Source organism: Telopea speciosissima, chromosome 8 (genome assembly GCF_018873765.1).
Source record: "Telopea speciosissima isolate NSW1024214 ecotype Mountain lineage chromosome 8, Tspe_v1, whole genome shotgun sequence".
NCBI classification, from domain to species: Eukaryota; Viridiplantae; Streptophyta; class Magnoliopsida; order Proteales; family Proteaceae; genus Telopea; species Telopea speciosissima.
The window spans coordinates 17,339,000-17,356,315 of NC_057923.1; the positions used below are offsets into that span (position 1 = coordinate 17,339,000).

Below are 17,316 nucleotides of genomic sequence, written 5' to 3' on the forward strand. Positions count from 1 at the left end.
TCCTATTTTTTCTCCCAAAAAAAAAAAGATCTTATATATATATATTTTTTTAAATGGTACTAGTATGTTCGGTACCATTCCGGTACCTTATTGGTATTTCGGTACTGGTACCGTTGGAAATCCCGTCCCAAAACTGTTCCGTCCCATTTATCATTCGATACCAAAATCAGATACCAGTACCGTCCCATTTATTAATGGAACGATATGGTACCGGGTTTTAGTTGGACGGTATTGGGACGATTCCGGTTCCTATCCCAAATTGCCACCCTTAGTTTAAGAGTCTAAAATTTGGGATCCCATAATCTATTTTAATTTTAAAATTTTTTTCCCCCTTTCTTTTGGTTGTAAGAATCTGAACTTCTTCTGAAAACGCGTCAAAATATTCCAATCTCATTACACTGCCTTAATCCTGCCATCTTTTTCTGTGAACTGGAATTTTGCTGGAACATGGGTTTGACTTCATTCTTCACTTTCTTGTAAAATTAGTTTTTATGGATTTTTTTCTGAAATGAATTAATAATTCAGTTTACTGTTAAAGAAAGAAAAGGAATAACAGTTGTGTTGAAAACGTGTTGAACATTCCAGTTCAGCTGTTAAATCTGACTTTGCTTGGTTTGCTAAAATCTGAGGTGGGTAGGATAGATGGTTTTTTGGGTATTTAAGGGGGGTTCTTGCTCTCTTTTTCCTGTAGGAGAAACTCAGGTTTTCCGTCTCTCTCTCTTTCTCTCCTAAATACCTTTTTACGGTTCTCCAAGAAAGGAAAGAAAAGGAAAGTTTATTCAGGAGGTATGCTGATCTGAACTTCAGAATTTGAATTAATATCACAATTCTTGTGTAGTTCTTCTGCATTTGTACTGTTAAAGTTTCAATTTGAGGAGAATTTGGTTTTTCCCTTTGCTTTGGTGGCTTCTTTCAGTGTCAATTGGTGTTTGAGAATTTCCAAATATACTGGTTTTATATGCTTCTCTTGTGATCTGAAATGGGTTCCTCTTGGAACGCACAGATCGGTTGGTAGTTGTACATTTTACAGTAGATCTGAAACCTGCGACCATTTCCGGGAATGCTAGTTTTTCATAAGTGATCTCGTCGGTTTCAATAAGTAGGAAGATAACCGTTTTTGCCAGGATTTGGTGGAAACCCATGGAAGTACTTCGAATACTTTAGCAATTTCGGGAGCTTCTCTTTTGAACTCTGGATCTGTTAAGTCAGATTATTCTTTGTAGCTAACTGTCCTGTTTGAATTCAACCTTCAGATCCGTGCGTTACATGTAGTTCTGTAAACAAGTACTGTTTGAAATAACAAGATTTTTCTCCGGTTTCTTCATTTCTGTGAATAAAAATCAATTTTTTTGCTTGCATGTTCTTCTAGGCCACATGCTTTAACATGGGTTCTGCAATTTTGTTCAACCCTCCCCCATTTCTTTTCTCTATACTTTGAAATCAAATTCATTTTTCTGTTCTGCTTGAAGGATTTTTCGCAAATAATTTGTTGAATCAAACCAATTTTTTTTTTCTTTTTTTGGGGGTGGGGTGGGATTTTGTAATTATTTGCTAGATGGACTGTATTCCTGTTTTTAGATCTATTACTGTTATGATCAGAGACTATTTATCAATCCAAATTGCTCAACTCTATTTCATTTTCCTTTTTCTCTCAACTGTTACACGGAGATCTGTATAGGTAATTGTTTCCAATGCTTTCTTCATCATAAAGTTTAGGTTTTTGTTATTGCAGGTTATCCATCCATAACAAAGAAAAATGGTGAAGATCTGTTGCATTGGAGCCGGGTATGTCGGTGGACCTACCATGGCTGTGATTGCTCTCAAGTGTCCATCAATTGAGGTGGCTGTTGTGGACATCTCTGTAACTCGCATCAATGCCTGGAACAGCGACCAGCTCCCCATCTATGAGCCAGGTCTTGATGGAGTTGTTAAGCAGTGCAGAGGAAAGAACCTCTTCTTCAGTACCGACGTAGAGAAACATGTTTCAGAGGCTGATATAGTCTTTGTTTCAGTCAACACCCCAACTAAAACTCGGGGTCTTGGAGCAGGCAAAGCTGCAGACTTGACTTACTGGGAAAGTGCAGCTCGAATGATAGCAGATGTATCAAAATCAGACAAGATTGTTGTTGAGAAATCAACTGTTCCGGTGAAAACAGCTGAGGCAATTGAGAAGATTCTGACCCACAACAGCAAGGGTATCAACTTCCAAATTCTCTCAAACCCAGAGTTCCTTGCCGAGGGAACTGCAATCCAAGATCTCTTCAACCCTGACAGGGTTCTTATTGGTGGCCGGGAAACTCCAGGAGGCCAGAAGGCGATCCAAGCTTTGAAGAGTGTGTATGCTCATTGGGTGCCTGAAGACCGAATTATCGCCACCAACCTCTGGTCTGCTGAGCTTTCAAAGCTTGCTGCCAATGCTTTCTTGGCCCAGAGGATTTCATCAGTCAATGCTATGTCAGCTCTCTGTGAGGCCACTGGAGCTGATGTTTATGAGGTGGCTCATGCTGTTGGTAAGGATACAAGAATTGGGCCCAAGTTCCTCAATGCCAGTGTTGGTTTTGGTGGTTCTTGCTTCCAGAAGGACATCCTCAACCTGGTGTACATCTGTGAGTGCAATGGTCTCCCTGAAGTAGCAAATTATTGGAAACAGGTCATCAGCATGAATGACTACCAGAAGAACCGTTTTGTGAACAGGGTTGTCTCCTCCATGTTCAATACAGTTTCAGGCAAGAAGATTGCAGTGCTTGGGTTTGCATTCAAGAAGGACACGGGGGACACAAGGGAGACACCTGCCATTGATGTGTGCAAGGGACTGGTGGGAGACAAGGCCCAATTGAGCATCTATGATCCTCAAGTGAATGGAGATCAGATCCAGAGGGATCTATCAATGAATAAATTTGACTGGGATCACCCTCTTCACCTGCAGCCAATGAGCCCAACCTCTGTGAAGCAAGTGAGTGTGAGTTGGGATGCCTATGAAGCAACAAAGGATGCCCATGGTATCTGTATTTTGACAGAATGGGATGAGTTCAAAACACTTGATTACCAGAAGATCTATGATAACATGCAGAAGCCAGCCTATGTGTTTGATGGGAGAAACATTGTGAATGTGGAGAAGCTGAGGGAGATTGGTTTCATTGTCTACTCCATTGGTAAGCCCCTGGATCCATGGCTCAAGGACATGCCTGCTGTGGCATAAAAGGGTAGGGAAGGGAAGAAGCCTATGTGGGTTATTAGAAGTTGAAAATGTTGATTCTTTAAATTCTTTCTCCCCTTTATATTGCTTTAGTTATGGATGTGTTCAGATGTTTCTTTTGCTTAGTTAGCCTGAGTTGAGTTACCTTATACCTCCATCCTTTGGGATTTTTAATGTTTTACTCTGTAGTGAATGCCTGAATCGCTGTGTTTATCCTATTTCACTTAATATTGTACTAATATAAATTGGATTCGGGTAATTTATGAACCATTAGTTTGCTCAAAATTTTAATTGCTTTGAGACAGAGAGAGTAGCTGTATTTGCCATATGGATGATACATGAGGTCTTTTTACTCAAATAAATAGAAATAAATGAAAAAATAAATGGGGAAAAAGATCTCTATCCGGGAGTGTGGCCTACGCCAGCACTCCGATGAGTCTATCTCTCTCTTCCCCATATGAAAAGACACTTTTGCCCCTTTATTTTGAGGAGGAGAGAGATAGACACATTGGAGTGTTGGCGTAGGTCACACTCCCGTACAGAAAACTGCTTCCCAAATAAATAATAAAACAAAGGGATGCACTTTCTCTGTCCGAGAGCATATCTAGGCACAGGCTGCCCCAGACATATGGCGCAGGTTTGAGACATGGGTTCATTTCGTCCACCTCATGTATCTGGGCGTACCCTGCGCCCCAGTGAAGAGAACTTTATCCCCATAAAAGAATGAGAATGGGTATTCCATGAGATGAATGGTGAATTTTTGGGGCTTGTTGCTGCCGGTGGCTTTGTTTTGTTTGGTCCGCCGACAATTAGGGGGAGAGGAGGAGAGGGTGTGACCGGGTGACCGAGAGATTGGAGTGCCGTGTAGTTTAGCTGAAGACTACGTCGTTTGTTTGAATCTGAAGAGTCATGACCGTTTGGTTGAATCTCACAATCACAAAGGCAGTCCAGCGAGCAGTCCTGTTGAAGTGACTGGTGACAACCGAGTCAATATTTTCTATTTTGGCAGTTTCTGTACCAACACATTAATAAGACAAGGAAAACGAAAATTGGGAGAGGAAAAGAATTTACCACCCACTAGTAGGGATGTAAATCAATGGTCGAAATCCATTTTTATATTTGAGTTCGTATCTGTTTAGTATTATTCAAATCCATTCGAAAATTAAACGGATATGGATACGGATAGGTTATAGCTATTCAAAAAACTATATTTACATGTAAATGGATAAAATATTTGATCCATATCCGGGTCTGTATTCATTTAGCACTATTCGAATTCGTCCGAAAGCTTATCAAATGTGGATGCTGATATAACATTATCCGAGCTGATATAACATTATCCGAGCTGAATCCGATCCATTTACATCCCTACCCAGTAGTGAGTGCTGAGTCCTGTCATGAGTAGGCTTATGGTCCATCAAAGGTCCATGGTGACTTGGTTGGATCCGGTTCCTCTCTGGGGAGCTCAGCGCCAAAGGAGTGCCAGGAGACATCCAAGGGTTGGGTTGTGCCGGATACATCTTGGTGTATGCCTAGGAATGTGTGCGGCACACGCAATGGTTAGATGACCCTGATCGTGCTGGGCTCCCTAAAGAGGAGCTCATCTGCTTGGCCAAACTGCAAGTTAATTAATGGGTAAAACTAGTGATATCAATAAGTTGGTTTAGATTGATTTCGGTTTGAAAATGAGCAAGTTCAAAACATGATCCAATAAATTTAGGGTGCACTTTGGTTTCAGTTCGATTTCAATTTCAATTTCTTATTGGTTTACTATCGGTTTGGTTTTGGTTTGATAGGGATTGGTTTCGGTTTACAATGTAAATATATTTAAAAAGGGAAAGAATACTATTGGTCGCATGGCACATGTGGCTCTTGCGCCTAGACATAGAAACGTACGAAAGTACCACACTGCCCCTATGGAAATACAGAAATCCTATCTAGGGCCATTGCACGCATGGAGGCTCTAGAGGCCCAAACAACGATATCTTGCCCTATTTAAAATTATGAAATAAATGTGTTTTTTCTTTTATAAATTTCAAATCGTTATCGATTTGGGTTCAGTTTTAGTTCTGTTTTTAAGTTTGGTTAGATGTCTTATCGGTTTCGATGCAGTCCAGTTTCGTTTCGATATAACAAAACCCCAGCCCAAAACATGATAAACTTATATCATTTTCAGTTCAATTTGGTTCAGTTTCAGCCACCTCGGATTAGATTTTGACACCCCTAGAACTGGGTGTAGAACCATAGAAGTACCACTTCCACACTAGAGGTTTTGGGCTTAAATATTATGCCGGTTTAAGCTTGGATTGGGTTAGATTGGCCCTTTCCTGAAATCCCAAGCAAGCTTTGAACTTTGGTTGAGGCTTGCAAATGATGGTGATGGTCATCTGACTGAATCACATATTGAGAAGCCTCCATGATTTTTTTTTTGATGAGGAAAGAAAAAAATATATATTAAAGTAAAAAGTCAAAATGTAAAGATGTCCTAAAATGAACAAAAATTTGCTTGTGCCGAATAGCTAGGAGAGTTAGCTTCCTAGTTAAAGCAACAATGTTAGTATAATCAGAAAGTTGAAGTAGGGATGAGAGGAGGTTCCATGGCCATGTATTGGCTAATGGGATGGTAAGAGGAGACATATATCCTTGTTGTTAAACCAAATTTCTTTAATATTGAGATGTATTGTATGCGCATGCTTCAAGCCCTGCAAAATTCCAAATAATTCGACCTCCAAACTATCTGTTGAATGTAAACACCTTGCAGCTAGCTATCAAAACAAAATATCCATCTAATAAAATACACATAGCCAATCCAGAAGATTTTAGGCTTGGGTTAGATGCTCCTGCGCAGATTAAAACAGAAAAATTTAGCATGGTGTTAGGAGAATTCAACATAATAGGAGAAGTAATAACTGGATAAATGTTACAAAGATCATCTTGCAAAAGTTGGGACGAAAGGAGACAAATATTTAGATCTGAGACCCATCTTAGTACAGGCTGAAGAACTAACTTAGGATCAGTCTTGGCTAATCCTTTGACAACCTTGTTTCTGATATGACATATAAAATAACAAGTAATAATAAAGATAGAGAAAAACCAAGTATGGGATTGTTTATCAAGAGCAGCCCAAAAAACAGAGAAACACATAGATGAGCCAGTGAAAAGTTGAAGAGAAACTCAGTTCTTAATCCCAAAGGGCTTGCAGTCCAGATACGCTTAGTCCATTCACATTATAGAACGAGCTGCCAAGTGGAATCAGCTCTAGAACCAATAAAAAAAGTAGGATCGATCGAGATCCATTTGGAGAGAGTTGCATTGACTGGAATTCCTGCATGTAATACACTCCAAAAGAACAATTTAACTTAGGATGTAATTTGAATTTCCAAAGAAAACGCTAGCACTTAGAGAAATTGAGATCATGACATGGCGGAATTGAAGTCCTAAGGTATTTGGCAGCCGATCGAGTGGAGAAATTGCCATCTCGAGACAAGGAACACCAACATCTATCCTCACATCTTGAAATAGATATCTTAACAATTTCTTCAACAAAAGCAGGTGAAAGTAGAGAGTATGTAAAGTAAAGCTACATTCCAGCTGAAATTAGATATCACATCACATACAAGAAATATTAGTATTTGGCTTGGGCTCCAAGGGGATGGAAAAGCTAGGGATAGAGGAAATCCAAAGACCCCCCCTCCCATAAGAGAACATTTTTTCGATTCCCAAGTTTTAAGTACACAAACTATTTGAGTAATGAGAGTATATGGTCAATACTATTCCATGTCCAAGATCCATGTTTGCGCATAACTTTTGGATCAAAGATGGACTTGTTATGAAAATACTGGGCTTTCAGGGTTTGGGTCCAAAGGGCGGAATCATCATTTAAAAGTCTCCATCCAAGTTTTAATAATAAGGCTTTATTACGGGTAGAAGAAGTCTTACAAAGACCAAGCTCTCCATAATTGATGGGGAGACGAACCTGGTCCCACCCGATAAGATGCAATTTTCGAGGACCCTCATGGTCACCATTCCAAAAACGAAGACAAATAGAATCAAGATTACGACAAATCTGCAAGGGAAAAAAAAACCAAGACACTATATAGGTGGAAGCCAAAACGATTGTATAAGGACTCTGCATCCTCCATAAGAGAGAAGGTTCGACTTCAAAGATGAAAGTCTATTATTAAGTCTTACAATCATAATAGGAATTAATGGAAGCCTCCGTGATTTTGACTATAACCCTACAACCATCCAAATAAATTTAAATTTTATATGTTGTCATGATGCACAGGGTGACCAAGAAACCTTGCTAAGTTCCGGTGAAGCCGTATATTAGTCGTAGTCAATTCCAGTTCTGGCTGACCCAAACCCAAATTTAACATGAATACAAAAATTAACAAGCATCAAAACCTTCACATGAAAGGAGGGGAATTTCGTGTGGGATAACAAATCGAAATAAGTCGACAAATGTGTGTTTCAGCTTACCCAACCACCTCTAGGAAATGAGGTATATATGGAGTTGGACTGAGTGGATGATAGATGAATTTCGTGTGGGATAATAACTTGGAAGAAGACAACGTAAGTGTGTTTCAGCTAACATAGCAGAACATGTCGACGTATGACTCGACATAGCAGAAATAGATGGCCCACTTAAAAAACCCTCTGAGCAGACCCGCCTAAATTTTTTTTCAATCATATCTTTTTTGATAACCTAAGTTCATGTTAAGGAAAGTTATGTTCGGTAGATTCATTTTTCTTGTTTAATTGTAAGGGTTAAGTTTATTGTAATTTGACATGATAAATCATAGCTTCCTCTTGATTTTCATGTGTATGTAGACAATTCCTCAGATATTTATGAGAAAGCATATTTCAAAAAGGTCAAAAGAAGTCGTCGTCCGTGTTGTTCCTCCAGGTGTGAAGACATGAGTGGTTACATATGATGGATACAGGAGTTATATATAGAGTTGGATTGAGTGGATAATGGATGAATTTTGTGTGGGATAAGAACTTGGAAGAAGGTAACGTATGTGTGTTTCAGCTCACCCAACCACCTCTTACAAATGAAAAAGTTGATTTCTTCGCCATGGATGTTAAAATATTTAGAGTCGCCAAAAAAAGACCAAGTTGAAAAAGGTCACTCGAAACCTCCTCATGAAAGACGGGGAATGCAGCACAAGAACATGATCTCTACTTGCTTCAGGACATGACTATATTGTTGAAACTAAACCAGTTCAATTTCAACATATATAGTCATATCCTGAAGAAAGTAGCGATCATGTTCTTATGTTGCATTCCCCTCCTTTCATGAAGAGGTTTCATGTCACGTTCAACTTGGTGATTTTTTTATGACTCTTAATATTTTATCATCTGTGGCGATGGTCTTGAGTTTTTCATTTCCTAGAGGTGGTTGGGTAAGCCGAAACACACATTTATCGCCTTATTCCGAGTTGTTATCCCACATGAAATTCCTATAGGAACAACACGGAGGACACATTTTTTCTTGCTTTTTGGAATATGTTTTCTCACAAATGTCTGAGGAATTGCCTACACACATGGAAATCAAGAGGAAGCTATGATTTATCATGTCAAATTACAATAAACTTAACCCTTACAACAAAACCTGAAAAATGATTTTTTTTTGTGTGCTAAAGAACAGCAATGTATTGATTATATGAAATGTAAAAGAATCAAATTACAAGAATTGGTAAAAGTAAAAATCAAATCTGAAGCCTAGGTGAGAGCTAAGGAGCTCTCGACCTAGCCAACAAGAGGGAGCCGTCCCTACTATTAGAAATAGTGTAGGAAATTCTGAGAGAATCTATAATAAGGATGGCCGGATGCTTCCCCGGAGATAGCATGGGCAAGGAACCTCGGAGGAGAGCTCCAGAAGTTGGTTGTTTGTTCTTTTGCTGCTTAGTTTGCTAGCTTATCCGCAGTCACATTTGCCTCCCTGAAGCAGTGAGTCATGCGCCAATGGATAGATCCAACAAAGGGTGAAAAATGAATTTACCTAACATAACTTTCCTTAACATGAATTTAGGTTATCAAAATAGATATGATTCAAAAAAATCTTAGGCGAGTCTGTTCAGAGAGGTTTTTAAGTGGGCCACCTATTTCAGCATTGTCGAGTCATATGTCGACATGTTTTGCTATGTGAGTTGAAACACACACACGTACATTGCCTTCTTCCAAGTTGTTATCCCACACAAAATTCATCCATCATCCACTCAGTCCAACTCCATATATAGCTCATTTCATATCTAACCACCCATGTCTTCACACCTGGAGGAACAACACGGAGGACGACTTCTTTCGTATTTTTTCAAATATGCTTTCTCACGAATGTATGAGGAATTGTCTACACACACATGAAAATAAGAAGGAAGCCATGATTTATCATGTTAAATTACCATAAATTAAACCCTTGCAATAAAACCTGAAAAAATGAATCTACCAAACATAACTTTCCTTAACATGAATTTAAGATATCAAAATAGATATGATTGAAAAAAGTTTATGCGGGTCTGCTCAGAGAGGTTTTTTTAGTGGGCCACCTATTTCTGCAATGTCAAATCATACGTCGACATGTTCTACTATACGAGCTGAAACATACATACGTCGCCTTCTTCCAAGTTATTATCCCACACGAAATTCATCTATCCTCCACTTAGTCTAGCTAACTCCATATATAGCTCCCGGCCTCCTGTATATATCATATGTAACCATCCATGTTTTTGTAATGAAATGTATCTCAACTTTATTAATGAAGTGTATCCATATATATATACACAGTGTGTAACTTAATAACAAAATACAGTTGTTACACGTGTCTATTCCTTATCAGTTTTCACACCTAGAGGAACAACATAGAGGGTGACTTCTCTCTTGCTTTTTAGAATATGCTTTCTCACAAATGTCTTAGAAATTGTCTACACATTTATGGAAATCAAGAGAAAACTATGATTTATCATGTCAAATTACAATAAACTTAACTCTTACAATAAATCTGAAAAAATGCATCTACCAAATATAACTTTTCTTAACATAAACTTAGTTTATCAAAATAGATATGGTTGGAAAAAAGTTAGGCGAGTCTGCTCAGAGAGGTTTTTTAAGTGGACCACCTATTTCTACCAGCTCAAGTCATTATCTAAAAATTCCAACAGTTGGATATTGAGTGAGTGGTTTGGATTTGTCGTATGTCAATTTTCATACTAAAATTCAATCAAATATTCTCCCGTGTATTGTCACGCATCCTTGTATATGTCCATGCACGTCTATTAGTATTATTACCACAACTAGATCTCTCTTATTTTTCAATCATTGGTTTTGATACTTTGTGAACTCCATTTGGGCTAAAACTTAACATGTGAGCAAGATCCATGAGATCTAGTTATCCACAAAATTTGAGTATTCTTTGACCTACCACATGGGGGAACCAAGGCCAGCCTAGATAATCCTCTCCAAACCGGCATACCTAAAAAAACCGCGTCATTTACTATAAGTCAAAGATGAAGAGTTAAAGATTACTAAAATGTCATTTCATATATTTATATTCAACCCTCTCCTATGGCAAATTTGAAATTATAGAACTTTAAATTACATTGTAAACCATTTTCTTCATCATTTAGGTTGAAGCCTAGCTTTATCAGTGAAATGGTTGAGTGATCCATATGGAATGTCCCACTACTTTACAGGTTGTGAAACGTTAAACAATATTCTGCAAATTGATGATTAGAAACTCCGAAAAGAAAGACAATAGTAGCAAATAATACACTATTTTTCCTATTTCCAATCACACAAACCCATATCATCTAATGATAAAGATCAAACTAAATATACGAAGTAGGAACTAATTTATCCAAAATATGAAGAAATTTAACTAGGAATTATGCATGTAGGTTAAGTTAGTTGTTCAGGTTAATTACCAAGAAGATTATTTTGCAAACATGGGATGGTAGCATGGAAACAGTGAAACTTGAATTGGCTTGCTGTTGATGGAAATGCACAAACCAGTGGAATGGTTGAGTGGTTCCCATAGAATGTCCCACTACTTGACAGGTCGTGATATGTTAAACATCATTTTGCAAATTGAAACTCCGAAAAGAAAGACAATAATAGCAAATAATACACTATTTTCCCTATTTCCAACCACAAAACTCATATCATCTAATGATAAAGATCAAAATAATTGTAAGAAATAAGAACTAATTTATCCTAAATAAGAAGAAAATTAACTAAGAATTATACATGTAGGTTAGTTGTTCAAGTTAATTACCAAGAAGATTCTTTTGCAAACATGGGATGGTAGCATGGAAACAATGAAATTTTGCATGCTGTTGATGGAAATGCATAAGCCAGTTGATGGGTTTTCTCGTTCTCTGATCTAGATACTGGTCTTCTTCCTATCACAGAATACATGGGATAAGTCTTCTCTAGATTGATGACCCTTCTATCAGTATCTAATTATGCTTGTTTCGATGAGATATAAGTAATTCAGAAAAATTCGAACAACTTGAGAAAAAAAATATTGAAATGTGTTTACACCCTATTTCGATCAATAGACCGAACCTATTTCAGTCCCTATTGGATAATGACCGATGAACAGTTAGTCAGTGATCGATGAACGATCAACATGGTAGTTATAACCAAACCTCAAGAAGTGGGTAGTTGCGTAACTATTAGAAACCCCCAGAACTACCAAAAATGCTTATAAAAGAGTAATTTAACAAAAAAGGAAGGATCTCGGATCAACACAACATTCTAGACATTGCCTTTTATCTTTTATCTTTTACTTTATAGTTGTAGACTTTTAGATGTAGAGTAGTTGGCCTTGTACTTCAAATACACACATCAACATTCCAGAACTGGCATCATGTTATTAACATCAGTAGGCATTGATACTATTTTATTAACATCAGCAGGACATTGGTAACCATGTGATCTACTAACATCAATAGGCCATTAATTGGCACCATGTTATCAACATCAGCAAACTAGAAACAAAGACATCATGTTATCAACATCAGAACCATTGGCATCCATGTGATCTACCAACATCAGTAGGCCATTGGCACCATGTTATCGACTACATTCATGACTCCTCAGATTCTATCAAAAGAGCCCCCTCTCTATCCGACCAATTGTTTCAGATATATCCTTCTTATTTTTTTTCTTCCTTAAATGTAAGTTTTGTCATGTTCCTAGAGAATCCAATTGCCTTGCAGATACCCTAGTAAGGAAGGTTCTGTTTATTACTTGTACGATAGTATGGCCAAACTCCACTACGTGGCTTAATGAGTCATGTACTTCATTTACCACATGTTCAACATTTAATGAATAAATCTCTTTATAAACCCCCCCCCCAAAAAAAAAAAAAAAAAAAAGAAGGTCTCACCACCACCACCACTCCCTTCCCATCTCCGCCCTGCCCTGTCCCCGTCACCACCATCCTTTCCAAAGAAATATAGAGAATCTATTCTCAAAAATTGAACTACCAAATGGATTTTTTTTATTCATGAAATATTTTATATTGATACAACCAAAACAATTTCAACTTTTTGATAAAAATCTATGTATTGACTATTTCATGAGATCAATCCAAAATTAAAATAAAAATCATACCAAATTTGGCCTTGGTAACAAAGGACATATCCTTAAAAGGAGCTGCAAATCATATCCTTAAAAGGAGCTTGGGTCGCTCGTCTTATCCTTATTCCATACCATATATGGCGGGAACATAATCGACGCCAGTTTGATGAACAAGGAAGACATGTGCAACATATCTTTGGATCAGTTTTGAGAAATATGAAGGAGTTATTCAAAGGTTGGGACGGTTCTATTAAGAGTGTACGTTGAAGAGTGATGACAACATGTCGCCTAGGAATTACTGTTCGGCCAATGCCACCAAGGAGAATTATTGAGGTTTTTTGATGTAAATCAAACTTAGGGTGGTAAAATTGAACATTGATAAGAGCTCCGTTGGAAAACTAGCTAGGTTTGGGTGGTGCAGGTTGGATTTTTCGTGACCATAAAGGTGCTGTCCATAATTCGTTTTCAAAATTTTTGTGGCACTATACTAATTATGAGGCAAAGTTTTTAGCTTTCGTCCATGGCCTCAACAAAGCCAGGAGATGAGAATACCAAAAATTTGGATTGAATCTGATTCTACTGCGGTGGTGACTTTAGTTAATTATAAATCTATTCCATAGTTTGTGAAGCAACGATGGATTGGACTTCAACAATATCTTTCTTCAGTGGAAAAGAAATTATCTCATTGTTATCGTGAAGCAAATCCAGTGGTTGATTACCTAGCAAAAGGAAGCAATGAAGCATAGGTTCTCTTCTGAGTTGATAGATTTCCCAAGTTATATTAAAGAAGATCTAAAAATAGATGCTTTAAGTAGATCATGATTTCCTTTTAGTTAGTTGAAGAATTTTGAATCCAGCAAATGGCTTTGCCAAAGGTAGGAATTAATGTTCCATTTTGTGTATGCCTAGATGTTAATTTGTACATTCTTCTTTTTCTTCTTAATATATTATTTTTGGATCTTCTAGCAAAAAACAAAGGACATGCATTGTCGTCCACCTGAAAAGTTAAAACACTATTCCATCTTTACCCATGAAGAACTCTCTCGAAACACTGATACATTGTTGATATCACAGCTATATACATATTTCAAATTCAATGTTACGAAGTCTTCCTAGTCTCTCTCTCCGTGTGTTTGTGTGTGTGTGTGTGTCTAAAAGTGGTGTTTCCTCTATAACATAAATAAAATTTTTCTTCAAGCAAATTTATATGTGTCAGTTTTAAATAAAATTTAAAAATAATGAAGATTCAAAACACTCAATCATCAAGCCCTCTTGAGCGTGCAATGTATTGTTACTCATACTTCTCTTGATTTTTTGTTGAGTTTTTCATGTCCATACTTGTGAGTGTTTCTTTTTAGTTTTATAGTATTCAAAGGGGTCTAGTATTAGTTGAGTGCACGATTACTAGGGAGTGAGTGAGCTATTTTAGTTTGGAGGCTGATTCACAATACACTTGGTTGCACCATAGGGGGCTTCTACGGTCTTAACAACAGTGTCAAGTGATATGACTCAATTCGTCAGTTTTTTCTAACATAATTTTGATTACAGCTTGCTTTCTGAAAGAGACAACGCAAATGATAGTTTGAAAGCTCTTACCATAAAAGCAACTTTCTACTCATTTAAGTTTGATCTCTCAATAATCTGACATATAATTCTTACAATATCTCATACTTCATCTCTTGTCCATAACCATGAATTGAAGGAGCCAAGGAGAGATGGTGAACGTGGCTGGAGGGGATTGATTGCAAGGGGCAGGGAAGGGGCGGGTGGGGTATTGCAGTAGGGGTGGGGGCGAGAGGGTGGCAAAGGTGGGAGCTGGATAGTGGGGGAGGACTGGAAGTTTTAGGGGGTGGCAAGAGGGGTGTGGATGGGGATCGGAGCTTGGAGGGGAGTGGGGGGGGCGCTGGGAGAGGAGCTTTAGGGGCCGTCTGCTGATGAGTTAGGCTCATGTTCACGTACGTAAATGTACGAGAACGGTTCACAGCCGTCAAGATGGAATCTACTCCTGTGGGACCCACATGAGGTGGATTCCATCTTCACGGCTGTGAGCCGTTCTTGTACGCTCCCGTACGTGAACGTGAACAGGACTCGTCTGTTGATGAGTTGGGGACGACACGGTGGTGGCCAGTGGTGGTGACAGGTTGGTAAAAGGGTGAGAGAGGGGCGTGTTGTTCCTGCAGGGAAGATTTTTTTTAAATAAAATTATTACGTTAAGCGGTGGTGGCCAGTGGTGGTGATGGGGTGGTAACATCTGTTGCTAATTAAGGTATTTAATAATAAAAATAAAATCATTGTAATTATGAAAATATTTTCTTTAATAACGGTAATTACCGCCACTAAAAATAAGTACTAAAGAGAATTTTAACTTGTACAACAAGGGTATTACGCCGCGGGAATTACCACCGCTTTACATTTTTCATTGCTAAATGTGACAAATCCAATCGGTTTCACAAACCGTTTACGTTAAATAACTGCGACACAATTCACAATGGATTCCCGATTGGTAAAAAAAATCAAAAAAATAATCTTCTCCATTTCCTTAAAAGTGTGCAGTATAGTAGTGCTAGGTGGAGATGTGGATACCTAATAGCTCGGACATTCAACGGTCTGAGCTCATTGACTTCTGTTGTGCTTGGACTGTTGGATGTCTGAACTGTCAGGTGTCGATATCTTCACCTAGCACTGCGACACTACACACTTTTAGGAATTAGAGAGTATTAAAAACCATCGTCAGTTCTATTACTAGTGGGTTTTCTGGTATTCGGCGGTAATTATCGCTACAAATAAGTATTTTTTCTTGTTATAATTTTAATTTTTATTTACCTGACCACCATGTCAAAGGATTAAAATCCTCTACAATTCCTGACATGTGTAAGGTGGTGCAGTTCGGGGGTGGGATGTCGCCACCTGGCAGGTGCAACATCCAACAGGCTGAGCTCAATTCAGCCAGTTTTTTTTTTTCTTTCTTCTCGAGCTCAAACCATTGAATGTCGCGCTTGCCAAGTGGCGACATCCCAACCCCTAACATTTGCTTGAGACGATCGGTTGAACCATTTATTAGGATCATAACATCCCATAAAAAAAAATTGACCCCTCACTTCAATCTCCCATTAGGAAGATATTAATGCCTTACCAAACGAAGCATTCTTTTTTATAGTTTGATAAATAAAATATATCTTTTTCTTTTTGGGTAAACATAAAAAATTTGTTGTTTGCTTCTATGGAAAGTGGGCATGAAAATAGAAATCTGATGCCCATCAATACATTCAGCCATGGCTTTCAAGTAAGGGTGTCAATTGGGACGGTTCCCGGTATTTGGGACGGGACGGGACCGGTATCGGTACCAAAAGTGCCAATCCCAATACTGTCCCATTTAGTTAACGGGACCAAACTTAGATCCCAGTCCCGATTACTAGCGGGACGAGATGGTACCGATTCTTAAACGGTTCTAGGCACTGTAGAAAAAGGAAGAAGAAGTTTAATTGTTTCTAACAAGGCGGGTTTATTAGTGTTGTGGAATTTTTTCACTATCATGAAATTCTACTGCTTTTTATAAAGCAACTTAAATTATGAAATCATAGTTTTACTTTTTCAAACTCCCTAAGATCACATGTAATAAGTTTTTCATTTTTTTAAATCTAGAGAAGTCCTACAAAATGGAAGAATCCCTTTGTGTTTTCTCTTTGATTTTCCAAAACAAAACTCTATTTATCACACATGTCACATGGTAGTATGGTACGAAGTACGAAGTGCAAAAAGGAAGAACCTGGTAGATGTAGTTGGTCGAGGGAGGAGGGGGGAGGGAGTGGCACTGTAGCAGGTTCTGTGAGGAGAGATTTCAAACTACGGCTGTTGACCTATTGTTCCTCTTCGTATTCAAAAGGCAATTAGTGAAACCCTAATGAGTCGTAATTCTTATACCTTTTAAAAAAAAAAAAAAAAAAAGAGATCTTATATACTCTTTCTTTTTAAACGGTACTAGTAGTTTCGGTACCATCCGGTACCTAATTGGTATTTCGGTACTGGTACCGTTGGGAATCCCATCCCAGAACCGTCCCGTTCCATTTATCATTCGGTACCAAAATCAGATACCAGTACCATCCCATTTACTAATGAGACGGTCCGGTATCGGGTTTTAGCGGGACGGTTCCCGGTTCCGGTACCAAATTAACACCCTTACTTTCAGGCTCCAACAAAGTCAATTAAAGGTCTTGCACTGAACAAAGCTTTTGACATATAGCACCTCTAACCATAAGTTATAGATTCATGAATAATTCGGCCAATATTCAATCAAAAACAATTTGGTTCTAACTTAAAATTAGTTTGAAAATTTCTGAAAAATTAGTGAATCTTTGAGTCCTATAAATAGACAAATAATATGGGAAATTCCTTCTGAAAATTTTAGACTTAAAATAAACCTATCCATATGAATAACTCAATATGAACAATTTGGAAACTGAATAATCCAACCTGACAATTTTTCAAATTTAATAAAGGGTTTTCTTCCCCATATGATTTTGATAATAAACTCA

The 17,316-nt window shown here is 38.0% G+C and overlaps 1 protein-coding gene across 1 annotated transcript; it reads left to right on the plus strand.

Annotated features, from left to right (window-relative positions):
- Positions 1-738: 738 nt before the first annotated feature.
- LOC122671414 (UDP-glucose 6-dehydrogenase 1) lies at positions 739-3,458 on the plus strand. Its single transcript, XM_043868609.1, has 2 exons — positions 739-786; positions 1,733-3,458. The coding sequence occupies exon 2, from the start codon at positions 1,757-1,759 to the stop codon at positions 3,197-3,199; it is 1,443 nt and encodes a 480-aa protein (XP_043724544.1). The 5' UTR covers positions 739-786; positions 1,733-1,756; the 3' UTR covers positions 3,200-3,458.
- Positions 3,459-17,316: the final 13,858 nt, after the last annotated feature.

Bases quoted from the DNA above. Each gene is read 5' to 3' on its own strand.
- LOC122671414 (XM_043868609.1), top strand. From the start codon at position 1,757: ATGGTGAAGATCTGTTGCATTGGAGCCGGGTATGTCGGTGGACCTACC.